Source organism: Jaculus jaculus, chromosome X (assembly GCF_020740685.1).
Source record: "Jaculus jaculus isolate mJacJac1 chromosome X, mJacJac1.mat.Y.cur, whole genome shotgun sequence".
In the NCBI taxonomy this organism is placed as follows: domain Eukaryota; kingdom Metazoa; phylum Chordata; class Mammalia; order Rodentia; family Dipodidae; genus Jaculus; species Jaculus jaculus.
Window position 1 is genome coordinate 36,902,851 of NC_059125.1, and position 25,589 is coordinate 36,928,439.

General features: G+C 36.1%; 1 protein-coding gene across 1 annotated transcript in view; it reads left to right on the forward strand.

Annotated features, from left to right (window-relative positions):
- Positions 1 to 25,589, forward strand: part of Cfap47 (cilia and flagella associated protein 47) — a 290,704-nt gene that overhangs the window by 112,077 nt on the left and 153,038 nt on the right. Inside the window, exons 32-36 of the mRNA XM_045140870.1 lie at positions 515 to 646; positions 9,588 to 9,780; positions 15,411 to 15,508; positions 16,089 to 16,205; positions 22,995 to 23,129. Of these exons, the coding sequence (XP_044996805.1) occupies positions 515 to 646; positions 9,588 to 9,780; positions 15,411 to 15,508; positions 16,089 to 16,205; positions 22,995 to 23,129 (675 nt within the window). The remainder of the gene's footprint in view (positions 1 to 514; positions 647 to 9,587; positions 9,781 to 15,410; positions 15,509 to 16,088; positions 16,206 to 22,994; positions 23,130 to 25,589) is intronic.

A 25,589-nucleotide genomic window follows, 5' to 3' on the forward strand; every position in this document is an offset into this window, starting at 1 on the left:
TTTTCTATATGAGATTAAATAGTAATTAAATAAGAAGTGCATAGTTTTGTTTTATATATATAGCTTATTTTTATTAAACCCTACTGAACAGGGAAATTAATTTTGATGAGACTTTAGGTTTTACAGTAAATGGACTGTAGTTGTGGCAGTCCCTGCATTTACTTTGTGTTCTACTAAAAACAGTGACAGTTTTGCTTTGGACTTGTGCTGAATTCCTGTGAGCTATTCCATAGACTCTTGTTGTGTCCCTGTTGCTACAGAATGAGATAATAGATATGTAGAGTGAATAAATCCATGACCTAATAGAGTAATTGTTAACTCTGAAATTTCTCTATGTGAATAGTTTCTCCTTTTTTCACATGTAAATTAAGATTCTTGATGGATACATAAAAAGAACATAAAATGGCTTATAAAAGGGAAAACTATAATTAAATAAATTTAAAATTTTATACTGTTATTTGTCTTTCAGTTTATATATTTTTTCATTTGTTTTCTGATACTTAATTTCTTAAAGGCTTCCACCCCTACAACCACAGCTCTGAATTCCTGTTCATCTAAAAAAAGATGTTATTTTACTATTGATATGAATAATTTTGAAGCCTGGAGCAAACGGGCATGGACAGATGTATTCCTCCAGATATATAAGGTAATTTTTTCCACTCTTGTTTGTTGCTCTTTTGTTTATTCACCTGAATAGTTTATTAGTTCAAGTATAAAAAACACTGCTATAGGAAGTTTTGAAACAAGTTTGTTTTAAATAGGCTTGAATATTTTCTTCTGTATGGACATATTGAGAACGGAATGGTTAAGAGGTAGGTTTAATCTTCTGCCATAGGAAATAGGCTGTCACCTGTGGGATAACTTTCTAAATAAATATATTTTTTCCAAAATATATTTTTTAAAATTTTTATTTATTTATTTGAGAGTGACAGATAGAAAGAGGGAGAGAGAGAGAGAGAGAGAATGGGCGTGGCAGGGCATCCAGCCACTACAAAGGAACTCCAGATGCATGCGCCCCCTTGTGCATCTGGCTAACGTGGGTCCTGGGGAATCATGCCTTGAACTGAAGTCCCTCGGATTCAAAGGCAAGTGCTTAACCACTAAGCCATCTCTCCAGCCACCAAAATCTGTTTTTATATAAAACAATAAAGTTTCAATATTTGTTTCTGCAAGTAGAAGAAATATCATACATGCAAGCATTATCCAGAATTGTAGTTGCAAGACTAGTCATTAAGTTTTACAGCATTATTTGACCCCCACCCCCAGTTGGTGCTCAGACAATTAGAATTTTTTTTAGGTTTTAAAAACTTTTCTTCATTTTTTGGCATGTGACTACTCATTCATTTTTAAATGTAATCACAATGATTCATTTTCATATTTTATTTTATATGCTTTATCCTGTACCCCCATTCCATTCGTGACCCTCCTCAGTGGAATATTGCTATCAAATATGTGGTCCTAAAGACCTCAATCAGTCTCTTTGGGCAGGGGTGGGGCACATGCTTCAGGATATTCCTAGCCACCCTGTGGCTCTTATAATCTTCCATACCTTCTCTGCAGTATTCCCTGAACCATGGTGGTTGTGTTAGGAATTAGTATTGAGTTCTCTGTAGCCTCTGTATTTCTGCTTTGATGAATTTTTAATGATCGCAATGTCCTTATAGCTGGTTGTCAGGCTAGCCGTGAGAACAGTGCTCATGTTGCTGCTTACTCTACAATATCTAGTTTTTATTGTAAAATAATAAGAGCCTATATTACGTAGGATATTTTTAAACAACATTAATCAGTTGTAGCTAAACAATATAAATATCCTTTAAATACTTCAAAAATATTTTTTTTTACTGTTTCAGGTATGAAGAATAAGTACATTCAAATCCTTGCTGACTTTTTATTACTAATTCTTAATTTATCTTTGCACATGGGTGAACTTATGTTGTTGATATTATTTTTGCATCATCACTTGAATAGGGCCTACTTTGTATTACTACTGATAGTCAAAAATATGGATTTTATATCTTAATTTGCTAATGTAAGGAAATACATTTGCTAGTGTAAGGAAATACATAATCTAGATAATAGCATTGAATTCTTAACAACAAAAAAGCAGTTCTGACATAAGGCATAGCTTCCAGTGTCCCATTCAGTATACTTTCAAGTCTAAAATGGTGACCAAAGATGATACTTAGTTGCTAGGAACCATTTAAGTACAGAAGAACCTACAGGAGTAAAGCCTCTTTATCTTTCTAGCCATTTAGTACCCTTAGACAATCACTTGAGTAATAAGTGATTGAGTAATCACTCATTGCTCAATTTTGAATTTTGATTTCGACATTGAATTATGAGTTATGAGTCTTTATTTGAAGTCTCAATTTACTGATTTCATAAAATTTTACTTTAGCAAATTCCTTTAATTAACAACACAGTAAGTAACCCCAAGCCTAAAAGAAAGACCATGCAATTGATAATGATCCTATCCTTATAGTTAAAATAGATCTATTTAAGATGATTATTGAAAAGAAATCAATTTAAATTATCTTAAATGGAGATGTTTATGGAAAATGTAATCATGACGATCAACTGCTTTATGTTCCAATAAAATAAAGTAATATGTAATTATTAATGCAAATCAGAAACAAGACATATATGACAACATTCCTATAGAGATGGAAGTGCATATGTAAGTGGTGAGAAAGCTCACTTTCTTTCTCTAACTATATATGCATGCTATTAATGATACTTTTGATCTTTGTAAGTCTTCAATGTGTTATATATATTATTACATAGCGAAGGGCACTGATCTAACATATGATCAATCTATTAACTATCACTCACATTTCTTGACTCTTAACTTCAATGAAAATAGATATGTAAGTAGTGTGTGCTGATGGTAAGAATATAGTTTGCTGAAACTGATGTTCTTGACTTGCTTTGTTTTGCTGACACAGCAAAAATGGCTTCTGTTTTTCTGTAATATTCATTTTATCCTTAAACTAATACTTTTGTGGCTTTAATAGTAATCAGCAAATAGTCACACCTTCTAAAAATGTATTTGATTTGCAGGTGATGAAGTCTTATACTCCTGTATGTTTCCATTATTTATTTCATTTTTCTAGACTATTTTTATTTTGGATTAATGAGTTGTTCTGTGGAAGAATGAAAAATAATTGGCATTTCTGTAGTGATAGTTTCTAAAACCCCTTTTGTAGTATTAAGCACCAATTGTTTTGACTGTTTCTTGTAGTAAAGGTTACTTTCATGCTCCATTTGAGTGTATCATTAAATCTGTGTTCTTAGCCAAAGTTCATTTGTGGATCTTGTCCGATTTGGAAACTAGAGGTGACAGGTGATAAATTAATTCTAATTCAGCTCAGATCATTAGTCCCAAAAATTTATCTCATCAACTGTGCTGAGGTAATTCATCATTTAATATTCCTCAGAAAGGGGTAGGAGTCCTTTTCAAAGTTGTTTAGCTATATTTGAAACTATATGATTATGATAGTTTGAATATATATCCCCCATAGACACAGGTGTTTTATTAAAGCTTGCTGTTTATTATTATCTTTCTTTGGTTTGATTTTTGAGGTAGGGTCCCTCTCTAGTCCAAGCTGACCTGGAATTCACTATGAAGTATCAGAGTGGCCTTGAGCTCACAGTGATCCTCCTAGTTCTGACTCTCAACTGCTGGGATTAAAGGCATGTGCCACCATGCCCAGATTACGTGTGTGTGTGTGTGTGTGTGTGTGTGTGTGTGTGTGTGTGTGTGAGAGAGAGAAAGAGAGAGAGAGAGAGGGAGAGAGAGAGAGAGAGATTTGAGGCAGGGTCTTGCCTCCTCTACCTCTGTCTCCTGAGTGTAAGTACTCTTATCATAGGCATGTGCCACCACACCTAGTTAAAGTTTGTAATTTGGATCTCTAGCCACCTGGATGGAGGAGGTGTCACTGGGTGTGGATCCTAGGGTCTAGCCCTAAGATGTGTTTGGGGAAGATCTGATTTCCAACCAAAATGTCTGCAGAACAGTCTGAGCACAATGAGGGGAAGGAAGTTTCTGCTTGCTGCCAGGTTTGTGCTTGTTTTATTTTTATTTTTATTTTTGCTGGCTGGATGATTGTTTCTCTCTGCTTGGATGTATGGAAAGGCTTTTTAATTTATTTTTCTTTTGTATTTGGCATACAGAAATTCAGGTATTCATTCTGGCATTTTCATTTTTTAACTTACATATGTATAGACAATATATTATAATCATAATCATGCTTATTTTTTTCCCTCCCTTATCCCCCTTCAGGTGAATCCCTTCTTTCTAATGAATTTCTTTCTTCTATTTTGATGCCATCATCCCCGCCCCCATTATACAGGTCTTATATAGGTAGAATCAGTCCCAGGAGGTCAACAAAGCTAATGCCAGTTTGTTTCTGGATGACAGTATTACAAAGCACTTCTCCTTTTCCTTTGGCTCATATTCTTTCTGTTACATCTTCCACATTTGTCTCTGAGCCTTGGAGGGTGTGATAGAGATTTCTCATTTAGTGTTGAACACTCCACTGCCATTTTTTGGTAAGCACTTCCATAGATTCTGAGCCTCCCCAGTGTTACTGCCATCAGAAAACCTTATCTAACCATAAGTTAGAGGAGCATTAATATATCAGCATAAACATAAGTATTTAGAGGGCAGTTTGGTAGACTATTGTAGTCAAGTTTGCTCATCATGGTGGCACACCCCAGTAGGAAATTGCTAAGCAGGCAGAGGCAGGAGGATCCGGATTTCAAGACCAATCTGGGCTACTCACCGGCTAGAAAACTTCATTTGAGGCTGGCAGCTTTCCTTGATAGCAATCTTGTAGTCCTGGCATCTCTACTGGGTTTCCACTGCAATCCACTGTCCATTCTCATGGCTCCATCAGGTCTCCATGCAGGCATCCAGCGAAACTGCTTCATACTACCCATGGCCATTTCCAAAGCACAAGACCATGTGGCAAATTCAATGACCCTCTCTTTCCTGCATTTTTTTACTCCATAATATCAGGTGGGGTGCCAGTTTGTTAATCCATGGGAAATAAAGCAGACTTTGAAGAACAGGAAACTCCTTCAGCATTCAGGCCATTTCAAAAGAGTCTACACTCTTCCTGTTGCCTCAGTATATGTCAGCTGGCCCAATATCAAAGGTTGTAATCCCTCAATTGCAGCTAATTGGGCAGTGGTTTTGGCCCAAAGCTTTCATCTTTTTCTGTGCCATAACCCTCTGCTCACTCCAGTCCATTTCTATGCAAAGCAACTCTGCACAATTTCTCAGGACATGGGCATAACAGCAAGTCTTTCACACAAACTGCTTCTAACCCAATCCAGGCAAAGGTTCTTTTCACCTTCATAAGCCAAACCTCACAATCCATAGTTCTTACAGCGTTCAGGTCTTTCAACTCTGACCAGATCAGTTCATCAAGCTGTTCTTTCAGTACTGTAAGTTATCTCTTAGGCCAAGATTTCAAATCCTTCCACATTCCCCTTGAAAATCAGTTCCCAAAAGAAAAAGCCACACAGTCAGGTGTGTAGCACCAATCCCACTTCTTGGTACCACTTTAATGTTGCAGTCAGGTTTGCATTGCTGGTACAAATCACACAACCAAGACAAGCTTCTGGGGAATAGAGGTTTATTTTGACTTATAGGCTTGAGGGAAAGCTCCACGATGGCAGGGGAAAATGATGGCATGAGCAGAGGGTAGATCTGGCCAATATAAGGTAGGCAATAGCAACAGGAGAGTGTGCCCAAACACTGGCAAAGGGAAACTAGTTATAACACCCATAAATCCACATCCAATAATACACTACCTCCAAGAGGTGATAATTCCCAAATCTCCATCAGCTGAGAACGTAGCATTCAGAACACCTAAGTTTATGGGGGACACCTGAATCAAACAACCACATTGGCATAATATATCCTTTTTGCCATACAACAGTAGTAGTTTTCACCCTAGGGATTATGATCTCCCTAAACTTAGACTTTTGGTTAGGATTTTTTTGTTTGTTTGTTTTGGTACCATGCATGTATTCCCTTCTATGGAGTGTACCTCAATTCCAATCAGAGAGCATTTGGTTTTATCAAAACAGACATGCCTCGATTGCACAAGTTGGCATATTTGTCATGGTGAGTCAGCTATAAAAAATACAGGGGTCACTGCTGGCTAAGGCCTTTGGTGACTTTTCTTCCCCAGAAGGCTCATAGATCTTCCCATCACCCTGACAGCTATTCAACATGGAGGAGGCTTCCAGCTCATCTCCAGCTTGATTTCATAGTGCTCTGCACTTGAAGTGTCTCACCATCTAGTTCTGGTGGGCAACCAAGAGCCTTGGAAATAATCTGTAATATATTGGTTTATCCGGGGCTGCTTAACCAACAAGTTACTCTCTTGGCAATTAACTTTTCTTGTAGCTATTATTTTACTTCAATTTCAAGTCTACTTAGAAGCCTCTGGATTTCTGTTTTGGTACGTGTTGAGTATCCTGTGTCTGTCTCCCTTTGCCCAGCACTGATTGCTAAGACTGAATATTCTAATGTTACCAAATGTGCTAAATCCTTCAGTGATAATGTCTAAAGATAAACTATTGTCTACCTTGTGAGGTAACCAAACTCTAATTGTGGATCTCATCTATAACCTGTTCTATATAGGCTAGTGAAGTGCCACTTAAGTATGTCTTTGCTATCATACTCTTCTTATCAAACAAAGTGTCATTGTTTAATATTATTTTAAATTGAAATGTTTTGCTTCATGATACTATATGTAATGACCATGTCGTGAATGATGTTGTGATGAAACCCTTTCTCAAACAAATGAATGAATAAAGAGACCTGGTCAATACGTTCTGTATCAGACTGAAGTTTGAGTGGTGTAGTGGTAAATATTGTCAACTGGATAGGAGGATCTCAACTACCTAGGAAATAAATCTGTAGGCATGCATATAAGAGAGTTTCTAGAATGGATTAATTGAGGTTAGAAGACACATGCTAAATATATGTGAAACCATTCTATGGGGTGGGGTATTGGAATGAATATAACACAAGGTGAGAACAAGTAGCCATTTCTTTGTCACCTGAAAATACATTCAATTTGACCAGCTGCCTCAAACACTTGCCACTATTCCTTCCCTGTTATGGTGCCTTGTGCTCACAAGCTAACAACCATAACAAATCCATTACTGAGGTCTTTTGTCAGGTATTTTGTCACAGAAACTAGAAAAGTAATTAATACAGAAAATTGGTTCTAAAAAGTTGGGCCACCTCCATGATAATCCTGACCATATGGTTCTTTAGCTTTTGGAGCTGCTTTTCAGAGCACTGAAAATTTTGGAACTTCAAGGTATAAATAACGTAGAATGCTGTAAGCAATGTTTAATGGTTTGTTCTACAAAGTTTATATCAAAAAGTGCAGATAAGAAATGTGGGCAGTCAAGGTTTTACTCATGAAGTTTCAGAGAGGAACAGAGTTTATCAGGAACTCTTACACAAGCTATTGCTGTTATATTCCTTAAAAAAAATCTGGCTGCATTCAGCTCATGCCCAGAGTTAGAGTGGGCATGAATATTAATGAAATGGATTAATATTTGGCAGAAGAAATCTCAATACAGTCTGTGACATTATAGCACACTGTTCTTATCCATATTTAAAGTGAGAGAATGATAAGATGATCAAGAAGATATGAAAAATAGCCATTTGGAAGGGGAAATGGGTAGCATAAAGTTGTATGCAAGGATAGTGTTGAAACATTAAAGAGATAATCACCATTACATAGAAAATTTATGCTCTGTACAAGGATAATAGGAACAGCAGCTTGCAAGTAAAACCCTACACATGAAGGGTTCCATATTGTGAAACTCCAAATTCATTTGAAAGGATAGACCATCCTGAGACTACATAATGAATTCCAGATAAGCATGGGCTAGAGTGAGACCCTACCTCAAAAAACAAAGAAACAGAGAGAGAGCCTAATTTGAGAATTAAATTGAAGGAATTTCCTACTGGAAAGCCATTGCCTTGTGAAGTGTTTCCCTATGTTCAGCCTGGAATACACAGAGACCTGTGTAACTGTGGTCCAAGGGGGGCAAGATGCATCTCCAGCTGGTAGCAGAACCTCATAGTTTACATAGTAATTATTTTAAAGACATGGTATTTAAAATACTGATGGCATCTTAGAGTCCTATATAAAGCTTCCATAAGGTCACTAAGGAATAAGATTCTGAAGATTGGATTGCTTGCAAGAAAGTCCGGGGAAGTCCATATGAATCTGTGAATGTACAACATAAGTTGCAGTAGAAACCTCAGGATATAGCAGATTCTAGGAACATGGGATATTCACTGAGAAAAGCAGTGTACGTAGAGGATAGTGGGCCCAAGGGAGAGGCTAAGTGTGTTGCAGGCAGCAGAACCTGAGAATCCAGGCTACCTAAGCCTTTTGGAACCAAAATGATTCTATCACAAATACAAAATACTGAATACGAAGCTGTAGGATTTACTATTTGCCCTGCTGGATTTTGGTCTTGCATTGCTCCAGTCTTTTTATGCTAATTCCTCCCTTTGTGAATTGTAATGTTTACTCCATGATATTGTATGTTCTAAATATGTAACTTCTTTTTTGATGTTATAGAAATTCACAGTTAAGAGATTACCTATGTCTCAGCGAAGACTGCCCATATGCTTGGAACAGTGTTGGACTTGTTAAATACTATGGAGACTTAAAATTAGGTCAAATGGTTTTACATTATGACTTTTTCATGAATCTATAGGGATAAGAGGTAGAAGGTTATGACAAAAAAATTGATGTGAATAAATGTGAAGTTAAAAAAAGGGTAGACTTATGTTGTATTTATATTGATTGCCAACTTCACAGCATCTAGAATTACCTAGATAAACTTTTGGCAGGTCTATGAGGGAGTTTTAGTTTCTAGATTAAGTTGAGGTAGGAAGACCCACCCTAACTATGGGTGGTACCATACCATGGGTTGTACTAGACTGAATTAAAAGGAGAAAACAAAATGAACATGGATGTTCATCTCTTCCTGCTTCCTGATGATGAATGCATTTGGATTAGTTGCCTCAAATTCCTGGCATAATGCTTTTCCCTCTGTGATAAACTGTATCGCCCAGCTGTTATGTGAAATAAACCCTTCCTTTTGTAAGTTGCTTTGTGTCAGGTATTATGTTACAGCAATGAGAAAACTAATACACTTGGAAATAAATATTTTACTTTCTATTTTTTATGTGTCATGAACGTCTAAATATATAAGGAAAACATTTTAAATACATAGGCTTTATATGAGGTGACATTTGAACAGATCTGTCCTGAAATGTAGCTTGCTTTATATTCTGTAGGAATACACTTGTATATTATATTATGTCACACCCTGAAGACTAAAATATGCATAAGCAAAAAGTTGAAGATTCAAAATGAACATTAGTGCCACATCTTTCATCTCTTCTAAGTGTACTAAAACTTAAAATATTAATGCCTCTTTTTATTCATATACCTGTCATAATTCATAATTTTTCAAATATTTGGTATATTATAATTCATTCTAGTAAAGTTATCTCTTTCTCATTTTAGGTTCTGATTCTATCACGGGTTGTACCACATTGTTGCAGTGCTGTGCCCCCCATAAATGTGCAAAATACACCAAAAATCAATCCTTGTTTTGCATCCAGCAACATATATTCTAATTCTGAAAGAATTCTGCTTAGTTGGTTGAATACAAATTATGAGAGTAATAGACATATTATATGGAAAAACTGTCCACAAGGTAAGAAGATTTTCTTTAAACAAATAATTTTTAGTATTGCATTGATCTATACATGAAGAGCGTGAAACTACCCAGAAATTCAAGGACTCTAGACCTATTTCCAACATTTATTCTCCGTTCTATAAAAAGGATATTCTTTCAACATATTCAAGATGAGATAATGAAAGATACTTTTTAAGCATATTTTCAAAAATAAGTGAAAAATGTACATAGAAATGCTATGGAAATTTTACTTATCCCTAACATTGTTCTAACATTTTCAGTTGTGAAATGTATTCAATTTAGGTTGCACAATCAAATCTTTTACATTAATAACATAAAGTGAAATTTTATGGCATGGTCTTACATGAGAAATCATATTATATATGAAGGTCATTTTGGATATCACTTCAATGAAAGTATTATAAATATGTATATTAATTAACAACTAAAATTTGTATTTGTTATATTATTATTTATTTTTCTATTTTACCAGAACAATAGTCTGTGAAAGTTAATTTCAAAGTTTTAGGCTTTGGCAAAGCTTTTGTACTTTCTAATACCTCTTCCACGAATATTATCTTCCCTGATATTTTCATGGTTGCCACTTTCATTTCAATTAAGTTTCTGTTTAGTGTCATCATACCTGAGAAGCTTCCTAATACTCTCTCTAAAACAACTCGTACATCAGGCTGTCTTTTATTTTTCTTTCTTTGTATCTCAATAGAAATTTTGCAATGTAACATATGCATGTTTTTTTGTCTGTATTCTACACTAGAATGTGGACCTTTTTACAGAACCCTTAGTACCTATTTTATAAACAACTGTATTCCCACAGAATAGAACTAGATAGTCATAGATATTTATTATCTTAGGTCTGAACTTCTGTAATAGAATGCCTCATATTACAGTATGTGTATATAAGACTATTCTAGAAGGTAGAATCTGGTAAAGCACCATCAGCTTCTTTATCTGGTTAAGGTTTATCTGAATCCAAGAAAGCAACTCAAATCTGGGTCCTACAAAAGGAAGGAATTCAGTTTCCTCTAATGGCAAAAAGTACAAGAGCAAACATGACCAACTCCCTCTACTTACCTGTGTTAGCCTGTTTATGAAGTTAAAGTGTTTCTGATCATGACCTAAATGTCTCTCCACAGTCCCTGGTTGCTTATACTTTTTCATTGGGAAATTTAATTCGCAGCTCATGGATTTTGAAAGATGTATTTATATTATATTCCCTAACAAATGATTAAGTGAATGTGATTCACATAGGTTTTATAAATTTTCTAGCTCATGTTATATTGATATATGTGTGTGTGTGTATTATATATATATGTATGTGTGTATATGTATATATACATATATACATATGTGTGTGTATATATATGTATATATACACACACATATATATATATATGTTTATGTGTGTGTGTATGTGTGTGTGTGTATATATATATATATATAAAAAACCTTTTGAAACACAAGTTATTACTTCATTTACTGTATTTGCTTATGTCTCCTGATTTTACCTGTTAAAACCCACTACATTTGAGGAACTATGTATGCTCCTGCATTGTATAGAAAACAATTCATTTAGTCTCTGTGTTCTTCATATTAGAATAATTTAAAAGTCATAGGGTGGAACATTTTCCTAGAAGATATAATGTATAAAAATACAATGATTAAGTTTAAAATTGATTATGGTTAGATTAAAAAGACATGAACTAAGGTAGATATAGATTTAAAATTGGTGGAAATTATTTAATGAAGAAACATTATAAGCAAAGAGCCATAAGCTTGATATCTGTTTCAAGTGACAGAAAGAAGATGGGACTTAAATGAATTTTAGAGTACATTATGGAGATTGTAGAAGAATTTTACCTAAATATGAAAACACAGAATTATACACACATTTATATGTTAAAAAAATCTACCAGCTATATGAGGAATTTAGATGGGGCTTGTGGTGAGTTCAAAAACAGTTAGATACATGAGAGCATATTAATGTTGAGCTCATCCTTGTCTTTCTCATAAATAGAAAAGAACAAATAATGTGGACACAATTACAAGGCCCTGTCTGTGAGTGTTTGGTATTTACTGGAAGCAGAGTATATCTGTTCTAAATTACTTGATGCAGAAAGAAAAAGAGATAATTATGGAGTGAAAATTAAATGCTCCTTTTTTTTTTTTTTTTTTGGTTTTAAGAGGTAGGGTCTCACTCTAGTTCAGGCTGACCTAGAACTCACTATGTAGTCTCAGGATGGCCTCAAACTCAAGGCAATCTACCTACCTCTGCCTCCTAAGTGCTGGGATTAAAGGCGTGCACCACCAGCCCATCTCTGAAATGCTCCATATTTTTTTAATTTTTAAAATATTTTATTTCATTATTTGACAGAGAAAGAGGGAGACAGAGGGAGAGAGAGAGAGAGAGAGAGAGAGAGAGAGAGAGAGAGAGAGAAAGAGATAGATATAGAGAGAATGGGCCCACCAGGGCCTGAAGCCACTGCAAATGAACTCCAGAAACATGCGTCCCATTGTGCATCTAGCTAACATGGGTCCTGCAGAATTGAACCTGGGTCCTTGGGTTCTTTGGCTTTTCAGGCAAACACTTTAACCATTAAGCCATCCCTCCAACCTGAAATGATCCATTTTTGTCAAGTAAAATGGAAATACCAGTGGGAGATTGAACCACATAGCAAGTTAACTTCTTGTTTACTGTAAGGTTCAAAGTACTAAGATGTTTAATTAAAAACATTGAAAATTTATGCAATGAGTATAAAGTTTGAAAGTTGAATAATTAAATAGGATAATTCTGTGAAGAGAGCACAGAAAAAGAAGAGTGGTAGAAGCAGGAAGGATACAAAGATGAATTCAAAGAGATTATATCATAAATTTCAGAGTGAGAATGGCAACTATTAAGGTAAAAAGAACCCATTAAAATTCTCTGCTCTTAGACTCTTAAAAAAAAAAGCAAAACATTGATTAGCTATTGGGAAGAAGGCATAGGAAATTTAAGATATGGTCTCTGCTGTTGTAATCCAGTCATAAAATTAACTGCATACACAAAATAGTCAAGTTTTTCCTAACTCCTATATACTTGACAAATCACAAAAAGTAAATGGTAGAAATAATCTAGAGGTTAGTGAATGGTTATAAATGAAATCTAACAAATGAATATGGTCACTGTGATGCTGATCTAACAGAAACAATTTAAAGATAGAGATGTTTATTTTGACTCCAAGTTTAAGGGTTGCAGTCCCTGAAGGTAGGGAATCTTAAGTTTATGGTAAGGTGGTATAACGCTCAATAGGCAACCAACAAACACAGAGCTGGGGCTGGTACTAGGCCCAGGTTATACCCAATATGGTCCATTGATAGTGACCCACTTCCTCCAGCTCAACACCATTATCTTCAAATTTCCAAGAATAGTACTTCCAGCAGCTAGCAGGGAACCAATCATTCAAATACATGAGCCTGTTTAGGGATATTTTACATTTATACTATGCCAGTCACTGAGGATGCAGAAACTTGGAAGATGGCTCTTTAAGAGGAGTATTGGGCAATAAGACTGAAATGTAAAGAGTTTAAATAGAGAATGTTAAAGTAATAATACAATATTTACTTATATATGGGAAAACTAATAAGTATATTCATTCATCAAACATAGATAGAAACATATAAAATAGAGTGAAGCTAAGAGGTAAAGACTATTAATAAAAATACAGTGGTTCTCAAAAATTTAAAGTAAGCTTATTACTTAGCACAGAGTAATCTTTATTAACATTCTATCCTTATTCAGCTCTAAGAAGTAGCCAATAATTTAAGTTGTTTATAGTTTTTCCAAAGACTTTATTAAATAGATTTTTTTCTTTAATTTCATATCTGCTGAGGTTTTTTAGCATTTCCACCTCAGTTTGGACAGATATGCTATACATCTGTCATTACAATTTATTTATACTGATGTAATCAGAAAGTACATGGTGATGGAACAACTTGATAAAAGAAGGCATGTTGGAGAGTATTGGGCAGTGAAAGTTGGAAGCAGTTGTTACATGGGATCATCTATCACCCATCTGGACCATTGAATATCAAGCCAATTTCTTTCTATTGGATTTGACAAGTCATGAGAAATAGCTAACTTATTGATAGCTATGATAAAATCAGTATTTCATCTGGTAGCTTCAAAAGCTTTGACATTCTTTAGCCAGAACAACTGGAGTTAGTACTGAAAGTAGACTTCAGATGTGCTAATCTTGGGCAAGATAGCCAATCACTCTTTGGGGAAATTTCCTTACATATCTACAGAAGTTAAGAAGCTTTCATAGGGAGCAAGAGCAAGAACAAACATATAAGTGTGGCAGAGCAGAGAGAAAACAGACTCATAACATTTGAAACCCTGTAACAACATGACATGCAGTGATTTCTTCTGTTAAAAAAAAAAGAAACCTGGCTCTGTGGTGCAATGGATAGCGTGTTGGACTTCTGATAAAAAAAAAAGTATTTTTCATGAAAACAATGGACACTTGTAAATAGGGGGCACTGAGTTTTTCAGGAAATGAATTTGCTCCTACAGAGTTAGTTTTCTGTTTCCAATAACACTATGTACTGGGCACACTTTGTAAAGTACTTTATAATCATAGCACTGCAAAATAATTTATTTTATTTCAAGAACAAACCTTTTTTTTTGGGGGGGGTGGTTCACAGTAGAGTCTCATTCTATCTCAGGCTGACCTGGAATTCACTATATACCCTCAGGGTGGCCTGAAACTCATGGTGATCCTCCTACCTCTGCCTCCTGGGTGCTATGATTAAAGGCATGCACCACCAAACCCAGCAAGAATAAACTATTTTTTTTTTGACTTGAGTAAAAATATCTTCTTCAGTAGAGTATGAATATGATAAAGTATCTTTTGTGTCATTCCCTTGAATACATTCTTCCCATTGCTACATTGGATTGCTAATGGAAATTTTGTCATCTTATAATTACCTAGTGATTCTATGGCCCTGTTGTGATAAGTAGAGCCAGCCCGGTAGAATGTGAGCATTTATGTCTTCTTGATTTCATACTATTTTACATTGTCCATCTCTGATTTTTTGAAAGACATGAATCACCAACATCACCCAAAGGTGCCTCATATGGAAGAATTTTGCAACAACTAGACTAATATTAACATTATAGAATTATGCTCAAGAACATGTTTTTTGAGTCTTGTTACTCATATTGTTGATCATTGATCAAATATTTAAAACTAAGTTGCTCAAAAGAATGAATATGTCTTGGCATTGTAGTGCACACAGGTCATCCCTGTACACAGGAGGTAGGGGTGAGAGGATCACAAGTTCAATTTCATCCTCCTATACTCAGATATTTTGAGGCCACTCTGGGATATATCTGAATCTGTTTCACAAAAAGACTAATTCTAAAATGTTAGGTTTCTCTTTCAGTATTACTTAACAATGTATTTTTCAAAGTGGTTTTATAGAAATAAGAAATAGATTGCCATCGATTTTAATCCTTATAGGCATATTTATAGTGTCAATTAACAGTGTTTCTTTCTTTTTAACTAAGACAAAAATTTCCCTTTGTTGCTTAAATTTCTATAAGACATATTTTAACACAGTAAAATTATTTTCTTCCTTTTTCAAAATAGGTGATATTCCCCCTGAGAGATGGATAGTAAATTTTGACACAGATCTTTTAGATGGCCTCGTTTTTGCAACACAGTTGGCAGCCTACTGCCCATTTTTGGTAAGAGTTTCTTCATTGTACAATGGTCTTCTATCATCTCAGATAATTCTGTGATTAACATTTTAAGCATATTTATAAAAGTACCTTATTTTAAATGCCTTATTTTAAGTGAAAAAAACCATGAATGTGAATACCTATGATTGACTGTTTTTGAGGCAAGCCCAACAGACTGGCCTCTTTGTATGAAAGAGAGAGAGAGAGAGAGATGAGAGAGAGAGAGAGAGATGAGAGAGAGAGGGAGGGAGGGAGGGAGGGAGGGAGGGGAATTGGTGTGCCAGGGCCGCCAGTCACTGCAGTCAAACTCCAGATGTGTTGTGCACATGTTCAAACTTGAGCACTTGTGTCACTTTATGCATTTGGCTTATATGGGACCTGAAGAGTCAAACATGGGTCCTTAGGCTTCAATCAAGTGCCTTAACTGTTAAGCCTTCTCTTAAGCCTGATTAACTTTCTTCTTGCATGATGATTGTTATAGCCTACACAGATGTTAATATTTAAATGACTCTTTGTTGTGCTTCAAAGAACATTTAAAGGTATTAACTTGTTTCCTAAGTAAAAGCTTTGTTTGATTTTACTACAGATTGGAACACATCTTTCAAATATGTACACAAGACCAAAACGTCCTGAACAATATCTGCACAATTGTCTAATTATTATAAGTAGTCTTCATGAAATTGGATTTGAAATGAACATACAGGTGGGTGCCTTTAAGTCACAGTTTCTGTTTACATTTACTGAGATTCTTTTGTACACTTACTTATTTATAATATTCCTTTGTTCATAAATCTGAATTATAAGGAATTTTTCCTGAGTTATGACTGAATTATGGGGATCAAAATAGAACTCCACAGAAATGTGCTAGATATTAAAGTACAATAAAGTTTTTTCATAAATAATAAATATGAATAAATGTGTTAGCACCAAAAATGGAAATATTTGCTGTTTAAAAAATTTTTTAGATATGGATATATTTAGTATGTAAACAACACATGTTGGTACCATCCTTTCCACCCCCTCTCTGCCACTTTTCTAAAGAGGCCTTCCTTGTTGGGGATGCAGGTCAACCACATGGGGATTGTGGGCCATGCATATTGTGTGGGGAGGCAATGACTCTGTGCAAAATGTCCTAACTTGTGGCTCTAGCAATCTTTTTGCCCCCTCATCTGCAAAATTCCCTGAGCCATGGTGGGAACATTTTAAATCTACTTCAGTGATAGGCACTTAGGAGCATCTGAATCTCTGGTTTGGTAGGTGTTGAGTTCCCTTTGTTTTTATCTCCTTCACTTTTGGGCTGACAACAGGTTCACTAACAAAGCAGCACTCTTGATTATTTTCCCAATTCCTCTGTGGTTTCAGCTAGGGCCGGGGTGAAGTGCAATTGGTCATTTATCTCCTCTAGACCAACCTCTATCTTAAAAAAGAGAAGCAGATTCTCAAACTGAGAGTTAAGTTATCACCAGTTAAATTGGATAACCATTATTCATTTAGGGAGAATTTAAAGGGTTTAGACTCTATTATAGCCAAAGATTAGTGGGAACTTGACAATGGAAAGCAGAATCATCATATGGATATGATTCTGACTTGTTTCCCAGTTCCAGATATGGTTTCTGTTCTACTGAGAAGATCTGTTAGCTAATCCAAGAGCAGTTGGTTACCGACTATGGCTCTATACCACTATTGCACTTGTGTGAGCATCATATCAGGTTGTTTGCTTCTGAGTCACTTAGATTTTGAGTTGCTCAGACAGATGTTGGCTTATTCCCCCAGGTAGCTCATGTAGCAACTTTCAGCACTATTTGGGATAGTTGTCTGAGTACTAGCTCTCTTCTGGATTCTAACCAGACCTCTCCATGGTCCATGCTGACAGCATATGGTGTCTTCAATAGTTGGGTCTTACCATTAAACTCTCATGGGTAATCAGGTGCTCTCTCAGAAGTCTGTTTTGTTTGTTTTGGGAGATCTAGTAGGTCTGTCTGATCAACAGCTCTTTGTGGATATAGACCACATCCTGGTATAGGGCATTATAGGCAAGCACCAAGGGAAATGAAAAAAGAAAAATAAAGAGAAGAAAGAGAAACAGGAGAAATTTAAAGTTAGGCTTCATCTCATCCTCTTCAAGGCCCTTCAATTCAGGTGCTCCCCCTAAGGTCCTCTTGAGGGTTCCACTTTCTCATCTGACTTCCAGAATATAGGATTCTATCATACAAGTTGAATTTGGGTTCAGTTTTGTGCCCCCTATCCTTCCCCTGACCCTAAGTCCTACCCTCTCGATTGTCCAAACCTCAAGATGATAATCAGGTATGTCAGCCACTTGGGCTGATCCAGGTTAGTAACCACAGGTGAGTGAGACCTTGTGATGGTTGTCTTTCTGTGATTGTGTGAGTTCACATAGAATGATCTATACCAAGTGTAGCAGACAGATTCAGGTTCGCTGAGATAAACTTCCAGACCAGGCACAGTTATGGAGGAAGTGATTTATTGAAGCTTACAGATCCAGGGGTAGTTCCATAATGGCAGAAGAAGCTGGCCTGCCTTCAGAGGCCCAAGCAGACAGAAAGAAGCACAAGCCTAAAGGTCAAAAGCCACAACACACTTCAGGAACTCCAGTTAGGCACACTTTGCATATCTTTAGATTGAAATCAGAAACCCACCACCACACCTTAAGATCCACCCAGTGGTACTGCCTCTGGCCAGGTGGCTACAGAATGCAAACTACAAACAAATAAACAACGGAATATATTTGGGGCAATCTATTCTATTCAAACCACCACACCAAGTTTGACCATTTTTCTACAGATTTCACTGTGTCATATTTTTTCTTGCTGCTGAGTGGAATACCATTGTGTAGATATACCACATCTTGGATATCCATTCATATGCAATGATGGACACCTGGGTAGGTTCCAGATTTTAGCTATTATGATTTGGGCAGCTCTAAAGATGTTTGAGCAAATATTTCTGAACTGGGATGTGGAGCTTTAGGGTAAATTCCAAGTAAGGTAATAACAGGGTTTGTTGATAACTCTATATTCATCCTTTTCAGGAGTCTGCATATTGTTTTCCAAAGTGGTTATAATGTTTTACATTCCTACCTTTTTATTGTTTCATTTTTTATTCAGTTCTTTGTAGATTATAGATATTAGGCTCTGCTAGTGGTATAGCTGGTGATGATTTTCTCCCATTCAGAGGGTAATCTATTGACACTACTTATGGTATGTTTGTATATGCAGAAGCTTTTTAGCTTCATGATTTACCATTGGATGGGTGCTTGTTTGATTTCCTGGGCTACTGTGGTTTTGTTCAGGAAGTCGTTGATTTTGTATCCTGCCACTTTTCTGAAGGAATTTATCAACTTTAGAAGTTTTAAGATGGAGACTTTTGGGTTACTTATATGTAGGATCATGTCATCTGCAAATAGGGCTAACTTGATGCCTTCCTTTCCAATTTGAATCCCTTTTATTTGTTTTCCCTGTCTTATTGCTTGGGCTAGTACTTCTAGTACTATGTTGAGGAGCAGTGGTTAGAGTTTGTACCCCTGTCTTGTTCCTAATCTCAGTGGGAACTCCTTGAAGTTTTCCAAACTAAGTATTATTTAGGCTTTAGGAGCTTTATATGTATCCTTTATTGTGTTGAGATGTAAAAGCTCCATGCCTATTCGTTTCAGTGTTTTGAACATGAAATGGTGTTGCATTTTGTAAAAGGCCTACTCTGCATCAATTGAGATAAACATGTAGTTCTTATGGTTCAGTTTACTTATGTGGTGTATTATGTTGACTGATTTCCATGTTAAACCATTCCTGAATCCCTGGGATGAAGCCTACTTGATCACAGTGGATAATACTTTGATGTATCACTGAATTCGGTTTGCAAGGATTTTGTTCAGGATTTTTGCATCTAAGTTCATTAAGGATATAAGCCTATAGTCTTCTTTCCTTGTTGTATCTCTGTCTGGTTTTGGCATTAGGGTGATACTTGCTACATAAAAGGCGTTAGATAGAATTCCTTGGTCTCTGATTATGTGGAACAGTTTAAGAAAAATTTGGATTAGTTCTTCAAAGAATGTTTAATAGAATCCAGCTGAGAAGCCATCCAGTCCTGGACTTTGTTTTTCAGGAGGTTTTGGATTACCTTTTCAATCTTCATGGATGTGATAAATTTGTTTAGCAGATTAATCTGCTGTGAGTTTAGTTTTAGTAGGTTGTATGTGTCTAGAAATTTATACATTATTTCCATATTATTTAATTTTGTGCATTAGAGGTTTGGGAAATATACCCTGATGATTATTCAAACTTAATTGATGTCTGTAGTGATCTCTTGTTAATTTGAGACTTTTCTCTTTTTTTTTGCTTAATGAATTTGGTCAGAGGCTTGTCAGTCTTGTTTATTTTTTTTTCAAAGAACTAACTCTTCATTTCATCAATTTAAAAAATTGTGTTTTGGGCTGGAGAGATGGCTTAGCGGTTAAGCGCTTGCCTATGAAGCCTAAGGACCCCAGTTCGAGGCTCGGTTCCCCAGGTCCCACGTTAGCCAGATGCACAAGGGGGCGCATGCATCTGGAGTTCGTTTGCAGTGGCTGGAAGCCCTGGCACGCCCATTCTCTCCCTCTCCCTCTATCTGTCTTTCTCCCTGTGTCTGTCACTCTCAAATAAATAAATAAAAAATGAACAAAAAATATTTTTAAAAAAATTGTGTTTTCATTATCATTCAATTCTATGAATTTTACAATTTGTTTTATTTCTTCCATGAGCCATTCATTGTTTTAAAGTGTGTTGTTTAGTCTCCAGTTGCTTATGAATTTCTTGATGTATCTCTTATTGTTAACTTCTAGCTTTAAAGAATTGTGATGTGACAAGAGGCAGAAAGTTACTTCAATTTTCCTGACTTTATGAAGACTCTGTTGGTGAGGGGTTCCAGAGATTTTTTTTTTTATAATTTCTATTTGATTTTTGTTTTCTGTTGTGGTTTATCATATCATGTCCATCTCTTTTTTGAGGTATAATTTCCACTTGAGTTCTGATTTCCTTGATGCTTCCTAGAGTTCATTCTTGCATTTGATCAAGTCTTAATTAACCTTAATCAACCAGTTGTTTAGATCTTCCTTTTCTTGACTTACCTTCAATTTATTCATATCTCTTTGGAGGGTTTTAATGTTTTCTTCAATCAAGTCAAGCTACTGTCAAAAGCTGAATACTCCAGGAAACCACTCTGTTAAATTTCCTTGATATGATTGTTAGTTCTTTGATAGTTTACCTCCAGTTCAGCATTTTTTTTTTTTTTGATCAGGGCCTTATTGGTTGTTGTGTTTCATTTTAGGAATGAATTTCTGTTGATTTCTCTATAATTTCATTGGAGGCTTCTACTGTAAGACTAGGCATCCTTGGTGGAGATCTCTCAGTTTTCTGACTGTTGTTGGCTATTTTTTGCATTGTTGTCTGCCCATTTTGGGAAGATTCTTTATTTTCATTAAGAGGAAGCAAGTTTTTGTCCTTTGGCCTATGTACCCTCTCACTCAGATAAACAGGTATGTTGGTACCCAGTGGCCCAATACAATACCAGAGCAAATGGCCTGATTCCACAGCTCACATAGGGACCAGATCTCCCTTAGCAAGGGACAATGGGTCCTACCAAGACCAGGGGACTGGAATGAGCCAGGGAATGAGGATCTGAGCTACTTACTCTGCACCTTGCCATCCAGCACAAAGACCAGCTCAGGGAACTTGGAAGAGGGAACTGTAAGGAGCCAGGAAAGAGGGGTCTGGCCTACACACTCCACACTACAGGGTCTGCCTACACACTGTCCACATAGGGAACCTAGAAAAGGGAGGTGGGAATAGCCAAAACCCGGGGTCTGGCCTACTCATTCCATACTGCATGCCCTCCTGATCACTGTCTCTGTTGGGAGCCCAGACTGGGGAGGTGGGAGGAGCCCAGAAACAGAGGTCTGACCTACTCATTCTACATTGCTGCAACCATCGACCTGCATACTGTCCATGCAGGGAACCCAGACCAGGGAGGTGGGAGGAGCAAGAAAACAGGGATCTGACCTACTCATTCCAGATCACCACCAGCCTGCACACAGACCGGTGCAGGGAACCCAGACCAGGGAGGTGAGAGGAGCTATGAAACAGGTGTTTGGCCAACTCAATCCACCCTGCCTCTTCTGCCCACATACTCTCAGCAGAGGGAACCCAGACCAGGGATGTGGGAGGAGCCAGGAGCCAGAGTTTGGCCAGTCACTCAACCCTGCCCTGCTTGCCAGTGCTCAAATGAGTGCAGAGAACTCAGACCAGGGAGGTGGGAGGATCTGGGAGACAGGGGTCTGGGCTACTCAGTCCACAATGTCACACCTGCTGACACACAGACAAGCACAGGGACCCCCCCCCCTTTGTTTTGAAATGAAGTTCCACATAGAGTTGTACATACTTTTATTATATGCTGACTCACAAGTAATGATTTTTACCCTCATTTCAGTGGCAATAATTACAAAATATTAGGTGATAAATATTTTATCAGCCCTTTCTTTCTCAAGAGAAATGAAATGGTATAATAGGTACGGTCTTCAAAATATATAAATACATAAAAGTATCAAGATATATGCCTTCTATAGGCCATATAATATTCTCATTTAGTTAAATGTCAGTAGAGATATAGGCAAAAATTGAAGTTCAGAATTCAGATGAATGAACAAATCAATATAATGAAGTCTATTCCAAATTACTATTGCAGCATTTTTCCTAATATATATATTGCTTTCTTATGTATTGGTACCTTTCCCATCACTATAATATGTCTGAGGTAAATTTATAAAAGGAAAAGATACATTTTGTCTCATGCCTCTGGATGGTCCCATCTAAACTCAAATAGCTCTCCTTGGTTTCACTGCAAGGACAGGTAGGTTATCTCAGTTCTGCTGTAGCTGTGCCCAAATTTATATAGAGAGCCCTGGCTCCAATAGTGAAAATACTGCCCCATTGGGGAAGGATAGTGGACAAGGCTCTAGGGGCAAGCTGCTCTGTATAAACTCTTGGTTGAAAAAATGAGTCATGCGACTTGGAATCATAAGAAAAAGGTACCAAGATCCCACAGTCTTTTAAGAGCATGGCACTGCATTAACCTGACACATCCAACAAATCTTCATTGTTTAAAAAGTCATCTACTTTTCAATATTATCATACTGGTAATCAAACCTTTTACAAATAGGCATTATTTCTAGAATATAGTATTCTTATGAATTCTGGATGACTTTGTATGCAGTCTCTATGGTTGTGATGTCAGTATTATCAATTAAACATATTAATTCATCTGTTAACATGTCAGATTCTTCTCATTTATAATAGCATTTTCTATATCTACATTTTATTATCAGTGCTCTCATAGAAACAATTTAAATATTTTGAAGTAATTGAGTAAACCTATGTACAACACTTTTCTTGTATATGTTTTACTTGTTCATCCTCTCATTTATGATTCTCATCTTTGAAACTAGGCCATTGACATCTGTGATCCTAATCCAGTCTTGATGTTAATGCTTTGTGTTTATATGTATGAAAGGCTGCCATCATACCTCCCCAAGAAGGTGGTATCCTTCTCTTGTGCACTATATGACACTGTGCTGGGTCAGGTAAGAGTATTTTTGAACCCCAAAATATAAATATTTAAATATTTTAATAAGTTTTACATGCTTGTTTCCCAACCAAAAGTTAATATCACATACCTAAATGATATATTACTGAAACTGAATAAGCATTGTCAAGTATTTTTTTCTTATGAGCCATTACTCTAGAAGACTGAAAAGAATATGTTTTGATTACTAATTATCACTCTCTGCAAAAATATGATGGCACTTGCGTGCAAAGCCAAAGGATCCAGGTTCAATTTCCCAAGACCCATACAAGCCATATGCCTAAGGTGACACATGCATCTGGAGTTTGTTTGCAGGGGCTGGAGAACCTGTGCACCCATCTCCCTTCCCCTCCTTTCTCTTTCTCCCTGCCTCTTTCTCTCTCACATAAATAAATTAAAAAAAAAGAATACTATGCTTATGTATAAAATTCATGTCTTCTTTTCTCTCAATCTGTTTTCATAATTTTTTCTTGTTATGTTGATATTTATTTTATATATTTGTTTATAATAGAGAAGAAGCAGAGAGAAAGGGGTGGGGACAGGGGATAAAGGAAGGGAAAAACAGTGGGGAGGAGTGGGTAGAGATGGGCTTGCCATGGTCTTGTCACTGGAAACAAACTCCAGATGCATGTGCCACTTTGTGAATCTGGATTTACATGGGTACTAGGGAATTGAACCCAGGCCATCAGGTTATGCAAGCAAACATTTAAACCTCTAAGCTATCTTTTCAGCTCCTTCAGCTACTTTTTCAAATGGAAGAGAGGATAATTGTATTTTCCTTTATAAACTTATTCATCCTGTTTTAGTATTTGTCGTGTGATATTTAATTCTAGTATCTTTTAAAAAAATAATGCTATACCCTCATGAAGGTTAGAATGTAGCTTTATAAACATTTAGTTAAAAATCAGGAAAAAATAAGGTTTGCTTTTTCTCAATGTATAGATGGCTCAGTTTTAGAATGTTTCTCTTCTAACTTTTTATCAGAAAATATTTAAATATTACCTTTTGCTTCATTGTATGTGTCTCATTATTTGTCAGAAGAAAAGAGATATAAAGCTGGAGAATTTCATCAGCAATGTTTTTCTGACTATTGCAATACTATTATGGTATTCATAGATTTTGAATACTAACTATCCTTGAAGGATTTGGTCCTTTAAAGAAATATTTCATAATTTAGGAGTAATTTACTTACGTTTTCAGCATTAAAAAGGGTCTCTATTGTAGTCAATTTCATGCTGCCAGGATGAGAATCCAAACTAGACACAGATTTAGGGGGAAGTATCATCAATGGAGGAAGAAGCTGCTTCCATGCATCCAAGCATAGAGAAAAACCAACCAACCAACAAAAAAACAAAAGCAGCAAGCATGAACCCTCAAGCAAGACCCCGAGAACTCAAATCTCTCTGTAGTCCTTTGGGCTGGAATTCTGATTAGCCACTAAACACACCCTAGGTCTGCTCTGCAGGCTCCTCCCCCAGTGATACCTTCTTTAGCCAAGTGGCTGGAGATCCAAGTTACAAGCTTTAATAAAACACTTGAGCTTATGGGAGACATACATTTAAATCACCAGTCTCTAACAACTCTAGTTAGATTTATTTTTCTTTATTCTATGTATTTTTATTGTGTTATATCTTTTGTTACCATTTTTAATTTTTGAATATTTTATAGGTCACACAGATTTATCATGCACAGAGCTCTCTATCCAATCCCCATGAGCAAGGAAAAAAGTTATTATTATGAATACTTTATTATGTTTTTTTTTGGCTGTATTTATGTTATTAGTGATGGAACCCATGATCTTAAGTATTCTGTACAAGTACCCTACCACTAAGCTGAACCACCAGCTCATCACTAGCTGATGTTTAAACATAAACATTTATGTTAAACATGAATTAAAATATTTTCATATAAGAACATGATTTGTGGGCTGGAGAGATGGCTTAGCGGTTAAGCGCTTGCCTGTGAAGCCTAAGGACCCTGGTTCGAGGCTCGGTTCCCCAGGTCCCACGCTAGCCAGATGCACAAGGGGGCGCATGTGTCTGGAGTTCGTTTGCAGAGGCTGGAAGCCCTGGCGCGCCCATTCTCTCTCTCTCCCTCTATCTGTCTTTCTCTCTGTCTGTCACTCTCAAATAAATAAATAAAAAATGAACAAAAATTTAAAAAAAAATAAAAAAGAACATGATTTGTCATTCATGTCTTTTCTAGAAATGAGATATAAAATATAACTTATTTTTACAAATATCAAATGTTTTTGAAGGAAAAATTAAATATAAGTGTAATATCTATTTAAACTACAATATAACTCAAATCTTTATATTTGCATTTATAAAAATCATAAATTTGGGAAATACTTAAAATATTACAGATAATTGATCTCTATGAGTCAGAACCTTAAATAATTGTGTTTATTTTCAATAAAATCATTCTCTCCATACCTATGAACCATGTTAAATATAGA